General features: G+C 41.9%; 1 protein-coding gene across 1 annotated transcript in view; it reads right to left on the reverse strand.

Moving 5' to 3' along the window:
• The window catches only part of LOC120048017 (palmitoyltransferase ZDHHC9-like), a 49,542-nt gene extending 27,244 nt beyond the window's left edge, over positions 1-22,298 (reverse strand). The window contains exons 1-2 of the mRNA XM_038993685.1: positions 21,462-22,298; positions 6,075-6,235 (exon numbers count right to left, since the gene is read on the reverse strand). Of these exons, the coding sequence (XP_038849613.1) occupies positions 6,075-6,235; positions 21,462-21,625 (325 nt within the window). The 5' untranslated portion in view covers positions 21,626-22,298. The remainder of the gene's footprint in view (positions 1-6,074; positions 6,236-21,461) is intronic.
• Positions 22,299-25,473: the final 3,175 nt, after the last annotated feature.

The following is a 25,473-nucleotide window of genomic DNA, read 5'->3' on the forward strand; positions in this document are numbered from 1 at the left end:
GCCTGAGTCAGAGCCATCAAAAAGGAAGCAAATCAGTCCAACAAGCAATATCCATTAGCATGTTAGCCCAATAGTATGCATCTCTATGTATTCTGACTGGAAGGCTTGAGTCAGAGCCGTGACAAAAAGGAGCACTGCCAGCAAAGGCACTCTCAGTGGACCACCTGCAGCAGGGGCAAATAATTTCCAGACCGCTCATATGTAGAGGAACTCTGACCAGTCCCCCACCCAAGCCTCTCGCCCATAATGAGATAGGATGGGGGATGCATGAAGGACACTGTGAATCTTCCCTGCACATTGAACAGCTAGAGAAAGAGAGAGGGGGAGAGGGTTGGGCTGTGGCAGGGCTCCTGCAGAGCAGACAGGCTTTTCCCTCAAGAGATGGACAGCAAAAAGAGAGGCTGGCTAAAAGAGTGGATAGTCCACTAGGGAGTGGTCAGGTTATCAAAACAAAGGCCATTACAAGTGCAGCAATGTACAGCATGTTCATTAAGAGTAAACATCTGGCTAGCTTATACGTGGGAACATAGAAAGGACACGTCTGCAAAACCCTCCTATTTGGTTGTGCCATCATAATAATTAATGTATACTACTGTTGTCTAGGTAATGAGAACGGCATGGAGGGCCAAACTGAAGAATTCAGACTTCATCAAGGCTCGAAACAGTACACCTCAAATTGCAGAAAAAGTTGTTAACAATGCAGGGGTCTGACTAGGGGATAAGCTCAGAACAACATGGATGATTAGCTAACCTTTAGTGGCATAAAGCATAACAAACATGAATTAACCAACAGGCAGGGGCTCTGGTCTCCACACTGCTGCTTGACACACACACGTCTGCTGCAGTATTCATAACCCTAAAATGCTTTACACTTCGCTTGCTTCTTAAATCGCCTCGGGTGGTGGGCCACAGTCCTCCTAGGCCCCACATCCGGAAGAGACTTCGCTTGCCCCTACCCCTTAGGCACTTCATGTACATCGGAGAGGATTAGATAGTCCTGAGCAGCATGACAGTAGCTCCACCTTGCCCTCTGATAGGCTAGATGGAACGCTCGCAATATTGCTTACCTTAAACTCTTAAATTCTTTCAGAGCTACAGAAAATGTCACATTACATTGATTCAGTTTGGGTTTCAAATCTACTGAAACACCGAACAAAAAAATGCAACCAATTTCTAAGATTTTACTGAGTTACAGTTCATATAAGGAAATCAGTCAATTGAAAACAATTCATTAGGCCCTATTCTATGCATTTCACATGACTGGGAATACAGATATGCATCTGTTGGTCATAGATATACAGTACTAGTCAAAAGTTGGGACACCAAGTCATTCAAGGTTTTTCTTTATTTTTTCAACATTGTAGAATAGTGAAGACATCGAAACTATTAAATAACACATATGGAATCATGTAGTAACCAAAAGGTATTTTATATTTGAGATTCTTCAAAGTAGCCACCCTTTGCCTTGGTGACAGCTTTGCACACCCTTGGCTTGGCATTCTCTCAACCAGCATCATGAGGAATGCTTTTCCAACAAGATTGAAGAAGTTCCCACATATGCTGAGCACTTGTTGGCTGCTTTTCCTTCACTCTGCGGTCCAACTCATTCCAAACTATGCCAATGGGGGTTGAGGTCGGGTGATTGTGGAGGCCAGGTCATCTGATGCAGCACAATCACTCTCCTTCTTTGTCAAAAAATCTTTACACAGTCTGGAGGTGTGTTTTGGGTCATTGTCCTGTTGAAAAACAAAATGATCCCACTAAGCGCAAACCAGATGAGATGGTGTATCGCTGCAGAATGCTATGGTAGCCATGCTGCTTAAGTGTGCCTTGAATTCTAAATAAATCACCAAGTGTCACCAGCAAAGCACCCCTACACCATCACACCTCATCCATGCTTCATGGTGGGAACCACACATGCGGAGATCATCCGTTCACCTACTCTGCGTCACAAAGTCAGTGGTTGGAACCCAAAAAAAATTCTGTCAATTAGGACTCATTAGACCAAGGACAGATTTCCACTGGTATAATGTCCATTGCTCGTGTTTCTTGGCCCAAGCAAGTCTCTTCTTCTTATTGGTGTCCTTTAGTAGTGGTTTCTTCACAGCAATTCAACCATGAAGGCCGTTACAGTTGATGTTGAGATGTGTCAGATGTGTCAGTTACTTGAACTGAGCATTTATTTGGTCTGCAATTTCTGAGTCTAGTAACTAATTAACTTACCCTCTGCAGCAGTGGTAACTCTGGGTCTTCCTTTCCTGGGGCGATCCTCAGAGCCAGTTTCATCATAGCGCTTGATGGTTTTTGCGACAGCACTTGAAGAAACTTTCAAAGTTCTTGAAATTTGCCAGATTGACTGACCTTGTCTTAAAGTAATGGACTGTTGTTTCTCTTTGCTTATTTGAGCTGTTCCTGCCATAATATGGAGTTAGCCCTACCTTGTCACAACACAAGTGATTGGCTCAAATGCATTAAGGAAAGAAATTCAACAAATTAAAAAGGTACTAATTGAAATGCATTCCAGGTGACTACCTCATGAAGCTGGTTGAGAGAATGCCAAGCGTGTGCAAAGCTGTCATCAAGGCAAAGGGTGGCTACTTTGAAGAATCTCAAATATAAAAAAAATGTAACACTTGATTGCATGTGTTATTTCATAGTTTTGATGTCTTCACTATTATTATACAATGTAGAAAATAGTACAAATAAAGAAACCCCTTTTTTTCACCTTTATTTAACCAGGTAGGCCAGTTGAGAACAAGTTCTCATTTACAACTGCGACAAGATAAAGCAAAGTAGTGCGACAAAAACAACAGTTACACATGGGATAAACAAATGTAGTCATAACACAATAGAAAAATCTGTATTCAGTGTGAGCAAATTAAGTGAGGTAAGCCAATAAATAGGCCAATAGTGGCGAAGTAATTACAATTTAGCAATTTACACTGGAGTGATACATGTGCAGATGAGGATGTGCAAGTAGAAATACTTGTGTGCAAAAGAGCAGAAAAACAAAAACAAATATGGGGATGAGGTAGGTAGTTGGATGGGCTATTTACAGATGGGCTGTGTACAGCTGCAGCGATCGGTAAGCTGCTCTGACAGCTGACGCTTAAAGTTAGTGAGGGAGATATAAGTCTCCAACTTCAGTGATTTTTGCAATTCGTTCCAGTCATTAACAGCAGAGAACTGGAAGGAAAGGCGGGCAAGGTAGGGTTTGGGGATGACCAGTTAAATATACCTGCTGGAGCACGTCCTACGGGTGGGTGTTGCTATGGTGACTAGTAAGCTGAGATAAGGTGGAGCTTTACCTAGCAAAGACTTATAGATGACCTGGAGCCAGTGGGTTTGGCGACGAATATGTAGCGAGGATCAGCCAACGAGAGCATACAGGTCGCAGCGTTGGGTAGTATATGGGGCATTGGTGACAAAACGGATGGCACTGTGATAGACTGCATCCAGTTTGCTGAGTAGAGTGTTGGAGGCTATTTTGTAAATGACATCGCCGAAGTCAAGGATTGGTAGGATAGTCAGTTTTACGAGGGTATGTTTGGCAGCATGAGTGAAGGAGGCTGTGTTGCGAAATAGGAAGCCAATTATAGATATATATATTTGGATTGGAGATGCTTAATGTGAGTCTGGAAGGAGAGTTTACAGTCTAACCAGACAGCTAGGTATTTATAGTTGTCCACATATTCTAAGTCAGAACTGTCCAGAGTAGTGATGCTAGTCGGGCGGGCGGGTGCAGCGATCGGTTGAAGAGCATGCATTTCATTTTACTAGCATTTAAGAGCAGTTGGAGGCCACGGAGGGAGTGTTGTATGGCGTTGATGCTCGTTTGGTGGTTTGTTAACACAGTATCTAAAGGGCCAGATGTATACAGGATTGAATCTGTAGGTGTCCAAACTTTGACTGGTACTGTAAATATATATATATATATATATATATATATATATATATATATATATATATATATATATATATATATATTTTATTTTAAAGGTAGGGACATGGATCAGAAAACCAGTCAGATTCCAGGAAATCTGTACAGATCCTTGCGAGATGGGGATGTGCATTATCATGCTGAAACATGAGGTGGTGGTGGCAGATGAATGGCACAGATGAATGGCACTTTCAAATTGCCATTGATAAAATGCAATTGTGTCCATTGTCTGTAGCCTATGCCTACCCATACCATAACCCCACAATGGTGCACTCTGTTCACAACATTGACACTGCTCGCCCACACGACGACATGCCATCTGCACGGTACAGTTGAAACCGGGACTCACAGCAGCGTGCCAGTGGGCATCAAAGGTGAGCATTTGCTGTGGTCAGGTCAAGACCCTGGTGAGGATAACAAGCACATAGATAAGCTTCGCTGAGACGGTTTCTTGCAGTTTGTGCAGAAATTCTTTGGTTACGCAAACCCACAGTTTCATCAGCTTTCCGTTGGCTGGTCTCAGACCATTCTGCAGGTGAACAAGCCGGATGTGGTGTTCCTGGGCTGGCGTGGTTACACATGGTCTGCGGTTGTGAGGCCGGTTGGACGTACTGCTAAATTCTTTAAAATTACATTGGAGGCAGCTATGAATGAGAAATGAGCATTCAATTCTCTGGCAACAGCTCTGGTGGACATTCCTGCAGTCAGCATGCCAATTTCATGCTTTCTCAAAACTTGAGACATCTGCAGCATTGTGTTGTGTGACGAAACTGCACATTTTAGAATAGCCTTTTATTATCCCCAGCACAAGGTGCACCTGTTCAATGATCATGCTGTTTAATTAGCTTCTCCTCTCTCCACTGGGATTCTCTGCCTCTAACCCTATTACAGGGGCTGAGTCACTGGCTTACTGGTGCCCTTTCATGCCGTCCCTAGGAGGGGTGCGTCACTTGAGTGGGTTGAGTTACTGACGTGATCTTCCTGTCTGGGTTGGCGCCCCCCCTTGGTTTGTGCCGTGGTGGAGATCTTTGTGGGCTATACTCGGCCTTGTCTCAGGATGGTAAGTTGGTGGTTGAAGATATCCCTCTAGTGGTGTGGGGGCTGTGCTTTGGCAAAGTGGGTGGGGTTATATCCTTCCTGTTTGGCCCTGTCCGGGGGTATCATCGGATGGGGCCACAGTGTCTCCTGACCCCTCCTGTCTCAGCCTCCAGTATTTATGCTGCAGTAGTTTATGTGTCGGGGGGCTAGGGTCAGTTGGTTATATCTGGAGTACTTCTCCTGTCTTATCCGGTGTCCTGTGTGAATTTAAGTATGCTCTCTCTAATTCTCTCCTTCTCTCTCTCGGAGGACCTGAGCCCTAGGACCATGCCTCAGGACTACCAGGCATGATGACTCCTTGCTGTCCCCAGTCCACCTGGCCTTGCTGCTGTTCCAGTTTCAACTGTTCTGCCTGCGGCTATGGAACCCTGACCTGTCCACCGGACGTGCTACCTGTCCCAGACCTGCTGTTTTCAACTCTCTAGAGACCGCAGGAGCGGTAGAGATACTCTTAATGATCGGCTATGAAAAGCCAACTGACATTTACTCCTGATTATTATTTGACCATGCTGGTCATTTATGAACATTTGAACATCTTGGCCATGTTCTGTTATAATCTCCACCCGGCACAGCCAGAAGAGGACTGGCCACCCCTCATAGCCTGGTTCCTCTCTAGGTTTCTTCCTAGGTTTTGGCCTTTCTAGGGAGTTTTTCCTAGCCGCCGTGCTTCTACACCTGCATTGCTTGCTGTTTGCGGTTCTAGGCTGGGTTTCTGTACAGCACTTCGAGATATTAGCTGATGTACGAAGGGCTATATAAAATAAACGTGATTTGATTTGATTCTAGATATGCCACAAACTTTTTGTTGTTGTTGAGAATTAAGCTGTGTGTGTGTGTGTGTGTGTGTGTGTGTGTGTGTGTGTGTGTGTATGGAACACTTCTGGGATCGTTTATTTCAGCTCATGAAACATGGGATCAACATTTCACATGTCACGTTTATATTTTTGTTCAGTGTATATATGGGATATGGCCTAGGGGTTGTTTCTATACAGGGCCAAGGGAAGGATGATAACACAGGTAGGGTAAACTTTCTCACCGATCTCCATCTCGATGAAGGTGGCCTCCTCGGGGAGTGCGCGCGGCAACACACCCGGGTCACTGAAGCTGGTCCTCAGCAGCATGGCCATGACGAAAAAGAAGAGGAGGATAGCGAAGACCGGGATGGCAGGGGACAGGTGGATTGCCAGGTATGGGCACCTGCAGATGTGACAAGAGGACCATAGGTTAATAATATTCCAGCACCACACAACTCTCAATGTTGACTCTGAATACTCCATAGTGAGTGATTATAATGTGATTGACTCGAGAAACATTAAGCTAAAGCAGGGTAGTTACAGTACCATGTGATTATTCTGTTTAGTTATGATGATGCAAATCCTCATGAATTGTGAGTGGAACATTTTAATTTCTTGTCTTCAATTTCACTCTCAAACACACTCAATATCTGATAAAAAAATATGTATTTACATGGCCCAGGAGCAAATCTGTGTTTCCCCTTTATGGCAGCACAATAATATGGCTGTGAAGATAACTAAACCAGAGGTTGAAGAAGCCCTCGTCTTACACATGAGACGATTAGAATCCCCTAATTGTCAACAAAAGCGCTGCACAAACAGTCGGCACTGAGAAACAAGCCTCTACACGTCCTTGTAGAACTGTGTTCAGAAGTTGTTTACTGACGCAGCATGCAGTTAAAACAGTTTGGTCTGCAACCCTTCCCTAGGGCTTCACACACACTGCAGCCATGGCCCAAGAATCAACAACAGCCGGAGACCATGTTTACACTTCTAAACGCTCTCACCCTCCGGAGGGGGGAAGAGCAGTATTAACACGAGTCCAATTGGCACGCCTAAACTGTAAAACTGCCAATAGACTCAAGACGCCACTCTGCAGCCAGGACGCCCCACACAAAAATGCCCCTTTTCCTGTCATGGTGGCAAAGGCATTCTGTAAAGTGCTGCGGCAGATTGGCAAGCACCACAGGCCACTGCATTGAGCTATTAATAGAGAAACTGCTCTCCTTCTTCCCCGGGTGGAGAGCTCACACATCCACAATGTAAGGATATATATATATATATATATTACCAGTCAAAAGTTGACAACTACTCATTTGTTTGGGTTTGTCTTTATTTTTACTATATTCTACATTGTAGAATAATAGTGAAGATATCAAAACTATGAAATAACACAGACTCATGTGGTCAGCAAAAACAAGTGTTAAACAAATCAAAATATATTTGAGATTTGAGATTCTTCAAAGTAGCCACCCTTTGCCCCGATGACAGCTTTGCACACAATTGGCACTCTCTCAACCAGCTTCATGAGGTAGTCACCTGGAATGCATTTAAATTAACAGGTGTCCCTTGTTAAAAGTTAATTTGCGTAATTTCTTTCCTTCTTAATGCGTTTGAGCCAATCAGTTGTGTTGTGACAAGATAGCCCTATCTTCTGTATACCACCCCTATTTGGTCAAAGACCAAGTCCATATTATGGTAAGAACAGCTCAAATAAGCAAAGAGAAACAGCAGCATCATTACTTCAAGACATGAAGGTCAGTCAATTCTGAAAATTTCAAGAACTTTTAAAGTTTCTTCAAGTGCAGTCGCAAAAACCATCATGTGCTATGATGAAACTGGCTCTCATGAGGACTGTCACAGGAAAGGAAGACCCAGAGTTACCTCTGCTGCAGCGGATACGTTCATTAGAGTTACCAGACTCCGAAATTGCAGACGAAATAAATGCTTCAGAGGTCAAGTAACAGACACATCAACAGTTCAGAGGAGACTGCATGAATCAGGCCTTCATGGTCGAATTGCTGCGAAGAAACCATCACTAGAGGACACCAATAAGAATAAGAGAGACTTGCTTGGGCCAAGAAACACGAGCAATGGACATTAGACCGGTGGTAATTTGTCCTCTTGGACTGATGAGTCCAAATTAGATTTTTGGTTCCAACCGCCGTGTCTTTGTGAGACGCAGAGTAGGTGAACAGATGATCTCTGTATGTGTGGTTTCCACAGTGAAGCATGGAGGTGGTGTTGTGATGGTGCTTTCTTGGTGACACTGTCAGTTATTTATGTAGAACTCAAGGCACACTTAACCAGCATGGCTACCACAGCATTCTGCAGTGATACACCATCCCATCATTTGTTTTTCAACAAGACAATGACCCAACACCCCTCCAGGCTGTGTAAGGGATATTTGACAAAGAAGGAGAGTGATGGAGTGCTGCATCAGATGACCTGGCCTCCATAGTGCCCTGAACTCAACCAAATTGAGATGGTTTAGGATGAGTTGGACCGGAGACTGAAGGAAAAGCAGCCAACAAGTGCTCAGCATGTGGGAACTCCTTCAAGACTGTTGGAAAAGCATTCCAGGTGAAGCTGGTTGAGAGAATGCCAAGAGTGTGCAAAGCTGTCATCAAGGCAAAGGGTGGCTACTTTGAAGAATCTCAAATATATTTTGATTTGTTTAACAATTTTTTCATTACTACATGATTCCATGTGTTATTTCATAGTTTTGATGTTTTCACTATTAATCTACAATGTAGAAAATAGTGAAAATAAAGAAAAACACTTGAATGAGTAGGTGTGTCCAAACTTGACTGGTACTAATATATAACACTTCCCTCTTCATAATAATCACATTTGTAATGTCATATAAGCTGTGCATGATGCATTATAATGCACTGCTCCCCATGTGGAGAGATGTATTATGATAACACGTCCTATGAACACCCTCTTCATAATGCATAAGCACATGTATTACGCCTTGAGCTATACATGACGCATATAATTCCTTATGAAGACAGAATGGGAAAGTATTACCACATCTGGTCATACAGTACAGGCCAATGTCCATGTTGGACAGGTTGATGAGTCTTGAGTGTATTTCACAGTGTAGTGTAACAGGATATGGGTTTGATCATGCAAACGGAAATTATTTTAAAAACACCAGATTTCTTGTGGATCCTGACGTATAAAGATGGTGGATCTTCCTACAAAATCCCAAACATAATCAATCCAAGAAAATGCGTTCTAGTTGAAAAACAAACTTTCTCCCAAATCAGTCTGGTACACATGCACAAGGCACGTTTATGATGGAAGCCCCAGACACTGACTGGTTAGGCTGGTTCTGTCATATTCAGTTCCCATTTAAATGTTTAATTTCCTCTTCTTGTTTGGGTGCCATTTTATGCTGACTCAAACACCATAGTAAAAATGTTCGGTAAGAGGGAGGGGTGTAGCTACAGTGTAAAAGAGTGAGTCAACAAAACACAAGGTGACAAAGTCTACCGGTTCCTTTCACATTATGGAGATTGACTTGACTTCAGGATTTATTCCTTTGAACTCTGAGTGGGGCAAAAGGCACTATGTAGATTAGACAGGTAAGTCTGCATACTGGTGCCATACGTTTCCCCCCAGTACCTATTTAATAGTCTGGTTCCACATCTGTTGCCGCTGTGTCCAACTCCTTTGCTTGACAATTGACAATGACCATAGGAGTTGGAAAGATGGCACAAACAGATCTGGGACCAGGCTACCTTTTCAACACTAATGGAAAAATGAAAAGGAGCAGAGATCCATCCAATCAATATACATTTCCACTAGTTTATGCCCTGAGGCAGATGGACTGAGCTTTACTTAATTTTTTTAAACAATGCGATAAACCAGTCAAATTTAAGCATGGCCCTTTTCATTTTGCTATTTCAGTTTTCATCGACAGCGTAATTAATCACGTTCAGACTCACTCATTGTCAGATTCTGTGTTCAGTATTATTTGCCTTTTGAAAATTTCTCAATATATTTGAATTTCATTTTTTTTTTTTTTTTTTTTAAAGGTCCAATGCAGGCATTTTTAGTTTCAACATCAAATCCTTGATGGGTTAAATTTAAGCACCTTACTATGATTTTTTATTGAAAAAATTGTGAAAAATATATAAATAGCAATTTCTCAAGCAACAATTTTGCTAGGACTGTCTGGGAGTGGTCTGAGTGAGGGGAAAATTGAAAACTAGCTGTTATTGGCCGAGGGGTTTGAAACTCTTTTTGGTCTATTAACTAAGGATGTCTCTGGACCTGACAGTTCATGCAGCTTTAGTATTCTGATAATGGAGTTCTGGTAGAATCCAGATTGAGGAGAAATCCCCACACAATGCTCCCTGTCCACCTCCTGAAGTGGTCAGACAGATCTGAACACAATCAGACCACAACACGACTTGTGTGTCTAGACCCATCTTTTCAATGCAAGCTTTGTGTTCTGATAGCCGAAGTCACATGTAACTGTAGACACAACCTAATTTACCACCTGTTGATATCACAAGGCAGGCCACAACTCCATCACTCCAAAACAGGCAAACAATTTCAGGCAGTCTTTTCAAACAGATCTTACACTTAAAAATCAGCACTATCCTAATTTTCACAATTGAACAATATTATTCCAACCTCAGTGTGGAAATATATATAAAAAACAGTTAATCTCATTTGACTGCACTGGGCCTTTAATATGTTCTCATATATTCCCTTGTTTGTTCTTTCTCTCCACCCCTGTCGTCGGTGAGAAAGGCTCCCCAAATTAGTGTTCAAAGTAGGCTATATTTATGCCCTCAAGTCATCTCAAAATAACATCAAACCAAGTCATTGAGCAACAAAATTCCTTTAAGATATCTAAATATGTAATTTCTCTTAACTATCCCTTTAAAATTGTGCCTTGAGCCCAACCTGCATGCCATAGAACCTGTACAATTTGTCACACACTTTCCTAACACATGAGGCTTGTAACAGCCAGTTCTTTGAATACATTGAAAGCAGAGCTAACATATCAACCACTGGCTCTACCTGGTATCAATTATAATAGGTAACAGATGCAGAGTAAACACTTTACTGTTAACTTTTAACCACTGGAGGGGAAGGGTCATTTTATTGAGGGCTCTCTAATCTAGACTTTAAACTATTTAACTTCACACTCAACACACTGATAAGAGGATAGGTACAGGACTTGTTAAGTAACAAGAACTAAAAAATAATATTTTTTTGGTTCCCTTCAACTTTAGTTGAGGTGTCCATGAAACGGGTGCAATTCTCAGTTTGAGACTTATCTGCCCTATTTCCTGCTTTTCAGCCCAGGACTAGAATTAATCTGTGTCTGGGAAACCGGCTGATCATGTATTTCAAGAATGGAGATGAGGAGAGGCCTCTAAGGTAGAGACTTTGCAGCCTTAAAAAAGTAGAACCGAGGAATATGTCATGCCTTAGCTTTGCCACTCCTGACATTTGCCTTCACTGAGTATCTCATACCCAGCCTTTATGAATACATAACACAGGCGTTAGCTGTCTGTTGGAGAGCAGAAGTGAATCACAATAACAATGAATTATGTACTATACTGCTGCGCTACAGATCTGCAGTAGGCCTGCTGTGTAACTTCTCTCTTTTGTAAGGTCTCTCTTTCTCACACACACTAAACAGTTCTCTGACCCAGGAAATAGTTCCATAATATTCGCCGCTGTATATTCTGACCAGAGTCCCTAGTGATCTCTAAGCCACAGTCATCTCAGCAACAACTGGGGCATGTTCTGCAGGTAGTATGTGATTCCTTATTCTACATGTCATGTTTGTTCTAGACATAAATCTCCAATCTGAACTTACCAAGGTTTGTGCCCAGTTGTCTTCATGACATATTGGCTTGAAACCAAGAATGGCCACAAGACTAAGACCTCAAAGTGCTGTCTGGACATTGCCCTTTGAACAATAAGAAAGAAACCCCAACCGACAGTAAGGGTGCAGTTTAGTGACATCAATATATAATAATGAACTAAAAAAAAAACTTAAAAAAAACACTACAATTGGTTACTCAACTTAAGGACAATCAACTAAATCTTCGGTCATTTTAAAACCAGTTGGAATTGAAAACTGTCATATTAATATTCAGAAACAAGTTGCATCAGCAACAAAAAGTTGTAACAGTGGAGCAGAACAAAGTGATTCATTAATAAATCAGATCACAACGATGTGATTCCATGAAATACCACACCAGTGACCTCTGACAGAGAGAGGAAAAAGGAACATAGTAGTGTGGAGAATCAATAAGGACCCAACAAGCCACTGCAAACAACGTCTGTGTTCCAAATGGCACCCTTTCCCCTATAGTGCACTACTTCTGACCAGGGCCCAGTGGAGTGCCATTTGGGACGCACTCCATATTGATCTGAAAATTGAGAAGGGTCCGAAACCTTAAGACCCAAAATGCTGCCAGAGTGGCTATGAGGCAGTAGCGCACACCTGAGTCCTTTAAAGAGATATCACACATCTCTTGGGAGAATGGTGGCATGTGTCTTCCATTTCAAAGCACTTGGATGGAGGTGAAAAACATGTAAAGTGTCTCTCCCTAGCTCGCCTCCTTGACTTGAAGTACAGATATGAACAGGATAATTTCACTCTCCCTATAAAACAACAAAACCTTAAACAAGACATTTTTTACGGAACAAAGACTACCTTATGATAATTGGAAATAGATAGTGGTTCTGAATATGAAATCAGGGCACTGACGTGGTTGTGTTCATTAGACACCAAAATGAAGAAAAACAGACAACCAGGGAGTGACTACCTTTACCTGTTCAATCATAAAACACTCATTTAATTTGCTGATTTAGACACACACACACACACACACACACACACACACACACACACACACACACACACACACACACAGAGGGGGGACGATGGATACCCAGGGGGACCTCAGGTCTGTTACTAGATATCCTCTGGCCAGAGTCACACTAAGGTCAGCACTTGGCAGTGCAATCTCTCCCCCTCCCGAGCTACACACACACAATATTTGAGGGATCTGACCGGGAAAAGACAAGGGCCGCTCTGCTAGACTAGCCACCCCCATGAGGACTTGTACAGCAGCAGCCAGGCCTTCAGTTCACAGAGCCAAATGACTATCAAAGCCTGAGCCTGTTCATTTAGCATCAAACAGAAGAAAAAATACAGAAAATTAGGGACCTGGACCAATAAGAAATGATCATTTCTGTTTGTTGCAAAACATACAAAAGACCACACAATCCTACTGTACGAATCAATGCTGGAAAAAGGAAAATCCTACAATTTGTTTCTACCAATTTGGCTCATCTGTTGTGTGTAGGTTTTGTTCATTTGTAGGGCAGCTACTCTTCAGGGGGAGCCTCCCTCACTAGACTGCTGATGGTTGGTGATAAGTAGAGGTTTACCCAGTTGGTTGGTTGTTCTTGGACTGGGTCCAGCCTGCTCAGGAGGACACTGCCTATCTGTCCTACAATCTATGCCCTGTTGCTACTTTTTACTCCAAAAACGAACATGAAAGGAACCTGGCCCTAATGCAGTGAATTGATTCCCAAGGAAGAAATGTGTGTGTTGGATATTCACAGACAAACATCAATATAATTAGTGGGAGGATAACTAAGCTGGATCTCCTAGAGTAATGTAAAGTCGTTGACCTTGAGCTGTCAGAACTGGGTTGTGTTTGTTAGGGTACATAAAGCAAAACAGTGTGCAAACGAAAATAGAAAATGAACACGAGCCTTTGTTCTTGGCCAAGGTCAGATAGGACCGCTCAGTTGCACTCAGATTCAGCCCGTTTTCTTTAGTTTGGTGCCTAAAGAACGAACCCATGGTTAGATCTGTCTCCCCTCTGAAAACGACTACATATATTCAGTGTAAAGAGGATGCTACACCAGTGATGATTATCCTGACCGACCAGTATCCTATTGGTGTAAACCATGAAAGCACAGCCATCAAAAGTGGTTTCCATCATTGTTTCCTTACATAAGACTAGTAGTTTAGTCTACAGTAATATTAGTAACATTCTTGCTAAATGAGGAATGTCAAACTGTCACCAGATAATCACAGACCCTCCGTGTCCAGCTGCAGAATCTGTCCCATAGATGATCCATGGCAACCTCATTCCATAACTCCATGTGCTGTAGCCAACTCCTATTGTCATGCCATACAGTCCATACAGTACCAGTCAAAAGTTGACAACTACTCATTCAAGGGTTTTTCTTTATTTTTACTATTTTCTACATAGTAGAATAATAGTGAAGACATCAAAACTATAAAATAACACTATTTATGGAATCGTGTAGTAAGCAATAAAAAGTGTTACACAAATCAAAATGTATTTTATATTTGAGATTCTTCAAAGTAGCCACTCTTTGCCTTGATGACAGCTTTGCACACTTAGCAATATCTCAACCAGCTTCAACTGGAATGCTTTTCCAACTGTCTTGAAGGAGTTCCCACATATGCGGAGCACGTGTTCACTGCTTTTTCTTCACACTACGGTCCAACTCATCCCAAACCATCTCAATTGGGTTGAGGTCAGGTGATTGTGGAGGCCAGGTCATCTGATGCAGCACTCCATCACTCTCCTCCTTGGTTAAATAGACTTTACAGTCTGGATTCGTGTTGGGTCATTGTCCTGTTGAAAAACAAATGATAGTCCCACTAAGCACAAACCAGATGGGATGGTGTATATCGCTGCAGAATGCTGTGGTAGCCATGCTGGTTAAGTGTGCCTTGAATTCTAAATAAATCACCAACAGTGTCACCAGCAAAGCATCCCCACACCATCACACCACCTCCTCCACGCTTCACGGTAGGAACCACACATGCGGAGATCATCCGTTCACCTACTCTGCGTCTCACAAAGACATGGCGGTTGGAACCAAAAATCTCAAATTTGGACTCATCAGATCAAAAGGACAGATTTCCACCGGTCTAATGTCCATTGCTCGTGTTTCTTGGCCCAAGCAAGTCTCTTCTTCTCGTTGGTGTCCTTTAGTAGTGGTTTATTTGCAGCAATTCAACCATGAAGGCCTGATTCACGCAGTCTCCTCTGAACAGTTGATGTTGAGATGCGTCTGCTACTTGAACTATATGACGCATTTATTTGGGCTGCAATCTGAGGTGCAGTTAACTCTAATGAACATGTCCTCTGCAGCAGAGGTAACTCTAGGTCTTTCTTTCCTGTGGCGGTCCTCATGAGAGCTAGTTTCGTCATAGTGCTTGATGGTTTTTGCGACTGCACTTGAAGAAACTTCTTGAAGTTCTTGAAATGTTCCAGATTGACTGACCTTCATGTCTTAAAGTAATGGACTATCGTTTCAGTTTGCATATTTGAGCTGTTCTTGTCATAATATGGACTTGGTCATTTACCAATAGGGCTATCTTCTTTATACCACCCCTACCTTGTCACAGCACAACTGATTGGCTCAAACGCATTAAGGAAAGAAATTCAACAAATTTACTTTTAACAAGGCACACCTGTTCATTTAAATGCATTCCAGGTGACTACCTCATGAAGCTGGTTGAGAGAATGTCAAGAGTGTGCAAAGCTATAATCAAGGCAAAGGGTGGCTACTTTGAAGAATCTCAAATAAACAAATATAGTTGAACACTTTTTTGGTTACTACATGATTCCGTAGGTGTGATTTCATAGTTTTGATGTCTTCACTATTCTACAATGTCAGAAATGTATATTTTTAAACAGAGAAAACCCCTTGAATGAGTAGGTGTCCAAACTTTTGACTGGTACTGTACATAGAGTCCAAAGAGCTCATGGGACAAGGCCAGATCCATGGTAATTGGAGAAGTCCTGTCTATATAGATGTCTCTCTTTTTAGGTGCAGATTGACTTGTTTGGCCCATGATCCATGGGCATTTTAAGATTTAGACATCAATGTGTTAGGACAGGTATTCCCATTGCGCGTACCCCTCAGCAGGTACACCAAGTAAAAATGTGACTCACCTTCACATTTTCAATCAATCCATTTTTATTTTCCAACAGGGCTATACCCCCCTCGCCTGAGTAGCCACGTTTCACTGCCAAAAATAAAATTAAAACCATCTAGTGTTCAGCGAAATAACAATGTCAAATACAAGTAGCCTAGTCAAATAATTAACATCCAATTACATCAACCGTTACCTTCTAGCGGGAATTCCACTAACGGTCCGTATGTAGCCAAACCGTAGCTGCTGCTCATTCCGTTTGCTCGAAAATTGATAAATGGTTAAATAAAAGTAAGGCCCGCGTCCACAGAGACACATACGATCTCTACTGGTAGTACTGCTACTACCAACAGTACACCTGCACCTGTTGACGAAACAAGTTGTTCCGCGTCAACGATCACATCCAATGGTAGCATCAGTAATTCTACATTTGTTTTTAGCCCAGCTAGCATGGACACTGACAGTTGTGAATCTGATGCAGCCAAAGAGCTACTGCCCCCTTACCCGGGAAAGCACCGAAAAACAGACAGGGACATGGACCATCGAAGAGGTGCAAATATGAATGATGAGAAATACATTGATTTGGGGTTCACTTATATTGGGAGTAGAGCCTTTCCTCAGCCACAGTGTGTTAAAAACTCAGCAAAAAAAGAAATGTCCTCTCACTGTCAACTGTGAAAATTTACATGTGTAAATATTTGTATGAACATAACAATATTCTACAACAGACAAACTGAACAAGTTCCACAGACATGTGACTAACAGAAATTGAATAATGTGTCCCTGAACAAAAAGGGGGGGGGTCAAAATCAAAAGTAACAGTCAGTATCTGGTGTGGCCACCAGCTGCATTAAGTACTGCAGTGCATCTCCTCCTCATGGACTGCACCAGATTAGCCAGTTCTTGCTGTGGGTGTTACCCCTCTCTTCCACCAAGGCACCTGCAAGTTTCCGGACATTTCTGGTGGGAATGGCCCTAGCCCTCACCCTCCGATCCAACAGGTCCCAGACAAGCACAATGGGACAGAGCCGGGCTCTTCGCTGGCCATGGCAGACCACTGACATTCCTGTCTTGCAGGGAATCACTCACAGAACGAGCAGTATGGCTGGTGGCATTGTCATGCTGGAGGGACATGTCAGGATGAGCCTGCAGGAAGGGTACCACATGACGGAGGAGGATGTCTTCCTTGTAACGCACAGCGTTGAGATTGCCTGCAATGACAACAATCTCAGTCCGATGATGCTGTGACACCACCCCAGACCATGACATACCCTCCACCTCCAAATCCATCCTGCTCCAGAGTACAGGCCTTGGTGTAACGCTCATTCCTTCGACGATAAACACGAATCCGACCATCACCCCTGGTGAGACAAAACCGCGACTCATAAGTGAAGTGCACTTTTTGCCAGTCCTGTCTGGTCCAGCGACGGTGGGTTTGTGGGTTTGTGCCCGACGTAAGGCAGGTCCTCACAAGACAACAGGCCTACAAGCCATCCTGTACAGTCCTGTACAGTACGGACATTGCAATTTATTTCCCTGGCCACATCTGCAGTCCTCATGCCTCCTTGCAGCATGCCTAAGGCACGTTTACGCAGATGAGCAGGGACCCTGGGCATCTTTCTTTTGGTGTTTTTCAGAGTCAGTAGAAAGGCCTCTTTAGTGTCCTAAGTTTTCATAACTGTGACCTTAATTGCCTACCGTCTGTAAGCTGTTAGTGTCTTAACCGTTCCACAGGTGCATGTTCATTGATTGTTTATGGTTGATTGAACAAGCATGGGAAACAGTGTTTAAACCCTTTACAATGAAGATCTATGAAATTATTTGGATTTTTACTAATTATCTTTGAAAGACAGGGTCCTGAAAAAGGGACGTTTCTTTGTTTGCTGAGTTTGTGCAAAAGTACTAACTCACAACTCGATGAGACCTTCACAACTCGATGAAACATTCACAACTTGATGAAACATTCACAACTCGATGAAACATTCACAACTCGATGAAACATTCACTCTTACGCAGAAATTTAGAAACCAAAAATGCCATTTTGAAAAATAAGCCAAGGGAGTTTTTTTGAGCGAGACTTAAGACGACTTTCGAGTAGTAAGACATTTATAAAAGCAACAGATACCATTAATAAGGGGCTAGAAGCGTCTTATATGGTGAGCTACCAAGTGGCTAGGCTAGGCCAGGCAAGCCCCATACTATTGTGGAGGACTTAATTCTTCCTACTGCTGCTGATATGGCTGGGACAATGCTGGGGGAAAAGGCCCAAAAAACTATACAGACAATGTCTTCACCAAACAACACTGTTTCACGACACATCAGTGACATGGCAGAAGATGTTTTGAAACAATTACTGCTTCGCATACAAGCCAGTGAATTATTTGCGTTACAGCTAGATGAGTCAACAGACGTGGCGGGCCTGGCACAGCTCCTGGTATATGTCCGTTACTTTTATGGTGGGTCAATTAAGGAAGACATCCTCTTCTGCAAACCAGGACAACATGAGAGGATATTTTTTAAAGTACAGGACAATTTTGTGACATCAAATGGTCTTTGGTGGTCAAGATGTGTTGGTATTTGTATTGATGGCGCAAAAGCCATGACAGGGAGACATAGTGGAGTGGTAACGCGAGTGCAAACAGTTGCACCCGACGCCACTTGGGTACACTGCAGCATCCACCAAGAGTCTCTTGCTGCCAAGGGAATGCCTGACAGCTTGAAAGACGTTTTGGACATGACAGTGAAAATAGTTCTTTGTTAAAGTAAGGCCCCTGAACTCGTGTATTTTCTTCATTATGCAATGATATGGACAGCGACCTTGTAATGCTTTTACAACATACAGAATTGCGCTGGTTATCAAGGGGCAAAGTATTGACACGTTTTTTTAAATTGTAGAGACGAGCTTAAAGTTCTTTACTGACCATAATTTTTACTTGTCTGACCGCTTGCATGATGTTTCTCACACAACTGGCCTATCTGGGTGATGCTTTTTCTCACCTGAATGATCTGAATCTAGGATTACAGGGACTCTTCGCAACTATATTCAATGTGCGGGACAAAATTGAGGCTATGATTAAGAAGTTGGAGCTCTTCTCTGTCTGCATTAACAAGGACAACACACAGGTCTTTCCATCATTGTATGATTTTTTGTGTGCAAATGAACTCAAGCTTACAGACAATGTCAAATGTGATATAACAGATGACACAAACAACTGGATTCATTATCCCTTTCATGCCAGTCCACTTACCGATATCTGAACAAGAGAGCCTCATCGAAATTGCAACAAGCGGTTCTGTGAAAATTGAATTTAAATCAGAAGCCACTGCCAGATTTCTGGATTGGGCTGCACTCAAAGTATCCTGCCTTGGTAAATCACACTGTTAAGACACTGATGACCTTTGCAACCACGTACCTATGTGAGAGTGGATTCTCGGCCCTCACTAGCATGAAAACTAAATAGAGGCACAGACTGTGTGGGGGAAATGATTTAAGACTGAGACTCTCTCCAATACAACCCAACATTGCAGAGTTATGTGTATCCTTTCAAGCACACCCTTCATTAACCTGTGGTGAGTTATTCACAATTTTCAATGAACAAATAAGGTTTTATATGTAAGATGGTTAAATAAAGAGCAAAATTATTGATTATTATTATTTGCGCCCTGGTCCTACGTATAAGAGCTCCTTCTCACGAGCCGGGTTGTGACAAACTTAGACTCATTCTTAGGTTTAATAAATGTATCGTATAGTGTGTGTGGGTGTGTCAAATGATGGCAAAAAACAACATTTGAGAGTGTGCTGACCCTGGTGCTAGAGGGGGTACGCAGCTGGAGGTTAAATGTTTGAAGGGGTACGGGACTATAAAAAGTTTGGGAACCACTGTGTTAGGACATTTAATATTTTTTGAGATATAGTATAGTGGAAGTGAAAGATCCCAGATATCACTTCAGTTTCCGATAGAGGAGGAGTGACTAGATGTTGGTTAGTGGTAGTGAGCTACTCTCTCAAACATGACTCATGAAAAGCATGAAAACCACTGTGCCTCTTCCTTCAGCAAATTGTCATTAGCCTGTCAAGGGGCTAGATCTGATACGGCTCAAATTGCTCCGTAATGGAGAGTTTTGAATTACAGGCCCTGTTCCCCAGCTCAATCTCTATGTTAATATTCAGGCCTCCCCATGAGGGATAATTATGGGGCAACTGTAATGCGAACGTAGTGTGCTAACGGCGATCTGGCCATTAGTTACTTTTGGGCCTGGTCCAACCTCAGGCGCTAAACTAGTGGGATCAGCAATATCAGTCTCCACTCCGGCCCCGGGGCGGACAACAGTTCCCTCTGTGGAGATTCAGAGAACATGTTCTGTTCATTAGGCAAAAACGTTTCAATAACGTAAAATAAAATAGAGCGTTATTGATTGGACGAGTCCAGATATAGCCCCTCCCTGTTTCGGTCCGTTTTCTTACATTTGGTGCCTAATGAACACGACCCAGACTCCCATTGAGCGCACACAGAGATGGAAAGGGCTGCACATTTACTGTAGGGCCAGAGGCCCCAGGGAGCTACAGTCTGCAGCCACTGCTGTAGCTCCTCAGCAGTCCACTGGACGATTACATTAGGCCAAGAAGCCTAGCAGTGACGGTCCCTGTCCAGTAGAATTACTTGGTAAAACTTGATTCCAGCTGTTAGAATATCATGCAATACATTTCATGGAGGGAAACATTTTGGACACACTGGACCACTTTTCATTGAGGCCCCCATTTGTTTATTAATTCATGATAATTCTGCAACAAACTAAATAATATTTAGACAGGTACACTGACAAGGCATTGCCCGAACTGCTCTTTGGCCAGTCTGTTTCTGGGGGGCTACGGTTTCACTCTGAAACCTCAGTTGTAAAACACCTGGCCAGCTAGCTCCACCTGCCAAGTCCAATACAGGTGCAGGTTAGGTTAAAGGGTTACAGTTAGCATGTTAGCTAACCCTTCCCCTAAGTAGTTGCAAAGTAGCAAGTAGTTGAAAAATTGGTAATTAGCTAAAATGCTGAAGTTGTCCATGATGAGATTCAAACACGCAACCTTTGTTACCTAGATTTTCATCCACCACAATCAACTTATGTCATATGTAGCCCTACTAAACACATAATACTAATTTGAGTGTTACGGATTTACACTTACTATGTTACGTCGTCTATGAGCCCAGGCTGTAAAGCTAGGTTGATGTTTTATTATTATGTTCTGAAAGGCAATGCTTAATGTTGAGCAAGGGCCCCTTTCACTGGACAGTAAGGGAAGTAAATATTTAAATATGCAAGACTAGATATTAATCAATAATGGTTCCTGTCTGATACCACTCAGCCAACGATTTTTGTGGGGAATTCTTTTTTTTCAATATTTTATATGCCTTATCACTTAATTCATAGCTTGGTACAGGGTAAATAAAGGCTATATTTAGGCCTACTACAGGTTATTAGTTTCATCGGACTTGCGGCCCTAAAAGTACCTCATCCTAGAAAACATTTTACACTAAGGAAACGTCATGGGACTTTGATTTGTTCAGAATTTATTGAGAAAACACGGCCGAATTATTTTTGACAGCTTGCTTGCTTGTTTAATCATCGCCCAAATAAACAATGGATAAACAGATATACTTACTCGAATGCGAAGAACAGGGAGCAGGTGCCAACGATGAGAAATAAGGTTAGATAGAAGACGCCTTTCTGCCGGGCCATCATTACGCGTCCATCACAGCAGAAAGTGTTTTTCCCTGGGAGCTTTTCCCATTTTCGTACTTTCCGTGTCATCATTACCGCCGACATACTGACAGTTTTCGTTCAACTCAGTAAACTATAGTGACATATAATGTTTATAGGCCACTGCATGTAAATTACAACATTTACTTGACTTTCAAAACGAAAATTATACGGTAGAGTACATTTCCCTGTGACAGGAAATATCCGTGAGATGGTTTTTTTCCCCTTCACCTTTTAAACGGGCGATTCAGCTCACAAATATGCGTATTCCTATGAACACTCCACGTTAGTTGGTCTGAAATGACATGATTGTGAAGCACTTGTCGTTCGTGTCATTCATTTGAACAAATCCATGCATCTATCCATATTTTCGGCAATCAAAGTTCTCCTCGTTTCAGTGCGTCCACCTCCTTCCAGTGCCAGAGGGCTTCCATTCTAGAGTAGAACAGTAATCAGTATCCTAAATTATCCCCTTTAATAACGGAATTTGTTTGAGTCAGATCTTTGCCCAAAGGAAATAAATCCAGTCTTGCTACTCGCATCAGGAGCGTGGACCTTGACCGAGTGACAACCATAAAACTGATAATACATGCGTGCACATGACAGTCATCGCTTGGTTTATGTTGATATTAGTCTATTCAGTAAGACATAATAATAAATAAAAAACAATAGGCCTATATCATAAATAATCGTTGCCTAAATAAGGTGTGTTGGTTTTGCTTTCCCGCAAGACGGGATGCGAGTTTGAATCGTTTCTAATCAATGGGTGCAGGAAACACGCCTAGATTAAAATGTCTTATTTTAAAGGGGCAGTACAGTAAGCAAGGAACAAAGGAGGTTGTGTTCTCTATTTGAAACATTGGGATATTACGCTACCAATCAAGTAATGGTAAAAAATATTACCAGACACGAAATAATTGCAATGTTTGTCTTCCCGGAAATAATACATTCTATCCTATTATTTTATTTTCAATTTTGTACTGAACAAAAATATAAAGGCAACAATTTCAAAGATTTTACTGAGTTACAGTTCATATAAGGAAATAAGTCAATTTAAATAAATACATTAGGCCGTAATCTATGGATTTCACATGGCTGGGAATACAGATATGCATCTGTTGGTCACAGATACCTTAAAAACGGTAGGGGCGTGGATCATAAAAACGGTCAGTATCTGGTGTGACCACCATTTGCCTCATGCAGCATGACACTCCTTCGCATTGAGTTGATCAGGCTGTTGATTGTGGCCTGTGGAATGTTGTTCCACACCTCAATGGCTGTGCGAAGTTGCTGGATATTGGCGGGAACTGGAAAATGCCGTCATACGCGTCGATCCAGACCATCCCAAACATGCTCAATGGGTGACATGTCTGGTGAGTATGCAGGCCATGGAAGAACTGGGACATTTTTAGCTTCCAGGAAATGTGTACCGATCCTTGCGACATGGGGCCATGCATTATAATGCTGAAACATGAGGTGATGGCGGCGGATGAATGGCACGACAATGGGCCTCAGGATCTCGTCACAGTATCTCTGTGCATTCAAATTGCCATGATAAAATGCAATTAGATTCGTTGTCCGTAGCTTATGCCTGCCCATACCATGACCCCACCGCCACCATGGGGCACTCTGTTCACAACGTTGACATCAGCAAAACCGTCGCTGACGCTATGCCGTACACGTGGTCTGCGGTTGTAAGGCCGGTTGGATATACTGCCAAATTCTCTAAAACAATGTTGGAGGCAGCTTATGATAGAGAAATTAACATTACATTCCCTGGCAACAGCTATGGTGGACATTCCTGCAGTCAGCCTGCCAATTGCACGCTCCTTCAAAACTTGAGACATCTGTAACATTGTGTTGTGTGACAAAACTGCACATTTTAGAGTGGCCTTTTATTGTTCCCAGTACAAGGTGCACCTGTGTAATGATCATGCTGTTTAATCAGCTTCTTGAAATGCCACACTTGTCAGGTGGATGGATTATCTTAGCAAATGAGAAATGCTCACTAACAGGGATGTAAACAAATTTGTGCACAATATTTTAGAGAAATAAACTTTTTATGCATATGGAAAATGTATAGGATCTTTTATTTTAGCTCATGAAACATGGGACCAACACTTACATGTTGCGTTTATATTTTGGTTCAGTATAATACTCTACTCCACATTCTATATTTTTCTATTGTGTTCTATTCTGTTGTGTTCTATTCTATTCTGTTCTATTGTGTTCTATTCTATTGTGTTCTATTGTGTTCTATTATATTGTGTTCTATTGTGTTCTATTGTGTTCTATTCTATGTGTTCTATTCTGGTGTGTTCTATTCTATTGTGTTCTATTCTAGGCTAGAGTCTCTATTATCATTGTCAATAAAAAAACAACAAAGAACATAATTGTGTCTGTAATATACATTCTCCATAGAGAACAAAGCACACAGATGTTAGCCTACTCCTGAACAGAAAACCATAGGTAGAAAATCTATATCCTTCATAATAAAATTAGTCTATGGAAAAATCGTATTTCATGTCATCAAATAGGGGGAAATTAGTATTGATCAGTATTGGTTTAAAGTACCCATTTTCACAATTTAGGCAAATGCTTAAAGAGCATCAGCAGGAACTCCAGTGAGGATGAGAGGGTCGTAAAGGAACTAGAGGAGGAAGAGAAGGGAGGGGGTTGGGCAGATCCTCCGGAAGGGCTGGACCGGAGGTAGTAAACAAGCAGAGCAGGAACCATTCTGTCTACATCATCACCACCAGGGATTCTGTCTATTTCAATCAGCCAATTTATGACTTGTCAGAGGCTACCATCGATGAGTAGTATAAAACTTGAGTTTATTGTTTAATTCGATATCATCATTCACAGTTGTTTTCTGAATCATAATGTCCCTTGGGATGTCAGGATGTAGGCTTTTAGAATGTTTTACCCTCTAAACAGTGAGGTAAAATCAGGGATTAATATTAATTGAACACAAAACAATTTGATTTATACAAAACATACTCTGGAATACTATAGGTTATGCCACGTATGTTCTTTGTATGTTAAATAATTGTATTTCTGATAACTGAATGACAATTCGCACCAAAAAAACTATATCAATGATAAATGTTGATTATTGATAACGTTGCACATGATTTTCACGGTAAATCCCTTAACCTGTAATTTGAACATGTAGAATCACATAGAATGCCAAGATATCCTTCAAATTATATGAACCTCCATCATAAAATCAGATGTTCTAAAGATAGACATTCAATTTCCCATGTTTGTTCCCTTGTTTGCTCACTTTTCCACATCAATGATACTTACGTAAGTTATTGCCCACACACAGAAGAGATGCAGAGCAGGATGTAGCCATGAACAAAGTCTCATGAATTCATAACGACTGTCAACAACTGATAGCATTCATGTCCCTGACATCCTCAGCAAATGTTTGATGTTCCAATGTTCTTTTATTTAACTGGAAATGTAAGAATTGTCTCATTGTTTGATCATCTGTTATCTCTATGTCAATAAAGAGTCCCAGGGACAGGGGTTGATAACCATTTATAGACTTACATAATTTCTGAGTTTCTAATCAGTTAATAGCTGAGACCAGATACAGCAGGCTGTAATAATGCTTAATTGGGTAGACCCTTGTAACAACAATGATGTCATCAAAGGCTACACTTTAGACTACCTAGAACCAACGGGTTCTTCGACTGTCCCTGTAGGAGAGCCCTTTTAAGTTCCAGGTAGAACCTTTCACCCTTGAATGTACCATTGTACTGTCTCTAACTCTGTGTGTGGGTTTCCCGTTTTGAACTGTGAGTGGCAGTAATTTGTCTAAAAGCGTCTAGTATTGTGTGGCCGTGTCAGGTGCCTCCCCCTAGTGGTTAAATATAATCATGACAATTCAGAAAACAAACAACTCA

This window comes from Salvelinus namaycush, chromosome 5 (assembly GCF_016432855.1).
Source record: "Salvelinus namaycush isolate Seneca chromosome 5, SaNama_1.0, whole genome shotgun sequence".
NCBI classification, from domain to species: Eukaryota; Metazoa; Chordata; class Actinopteri; order Salmoniformes; family Salmonidae; genus Salvelinus; species Salvelinus namaycush.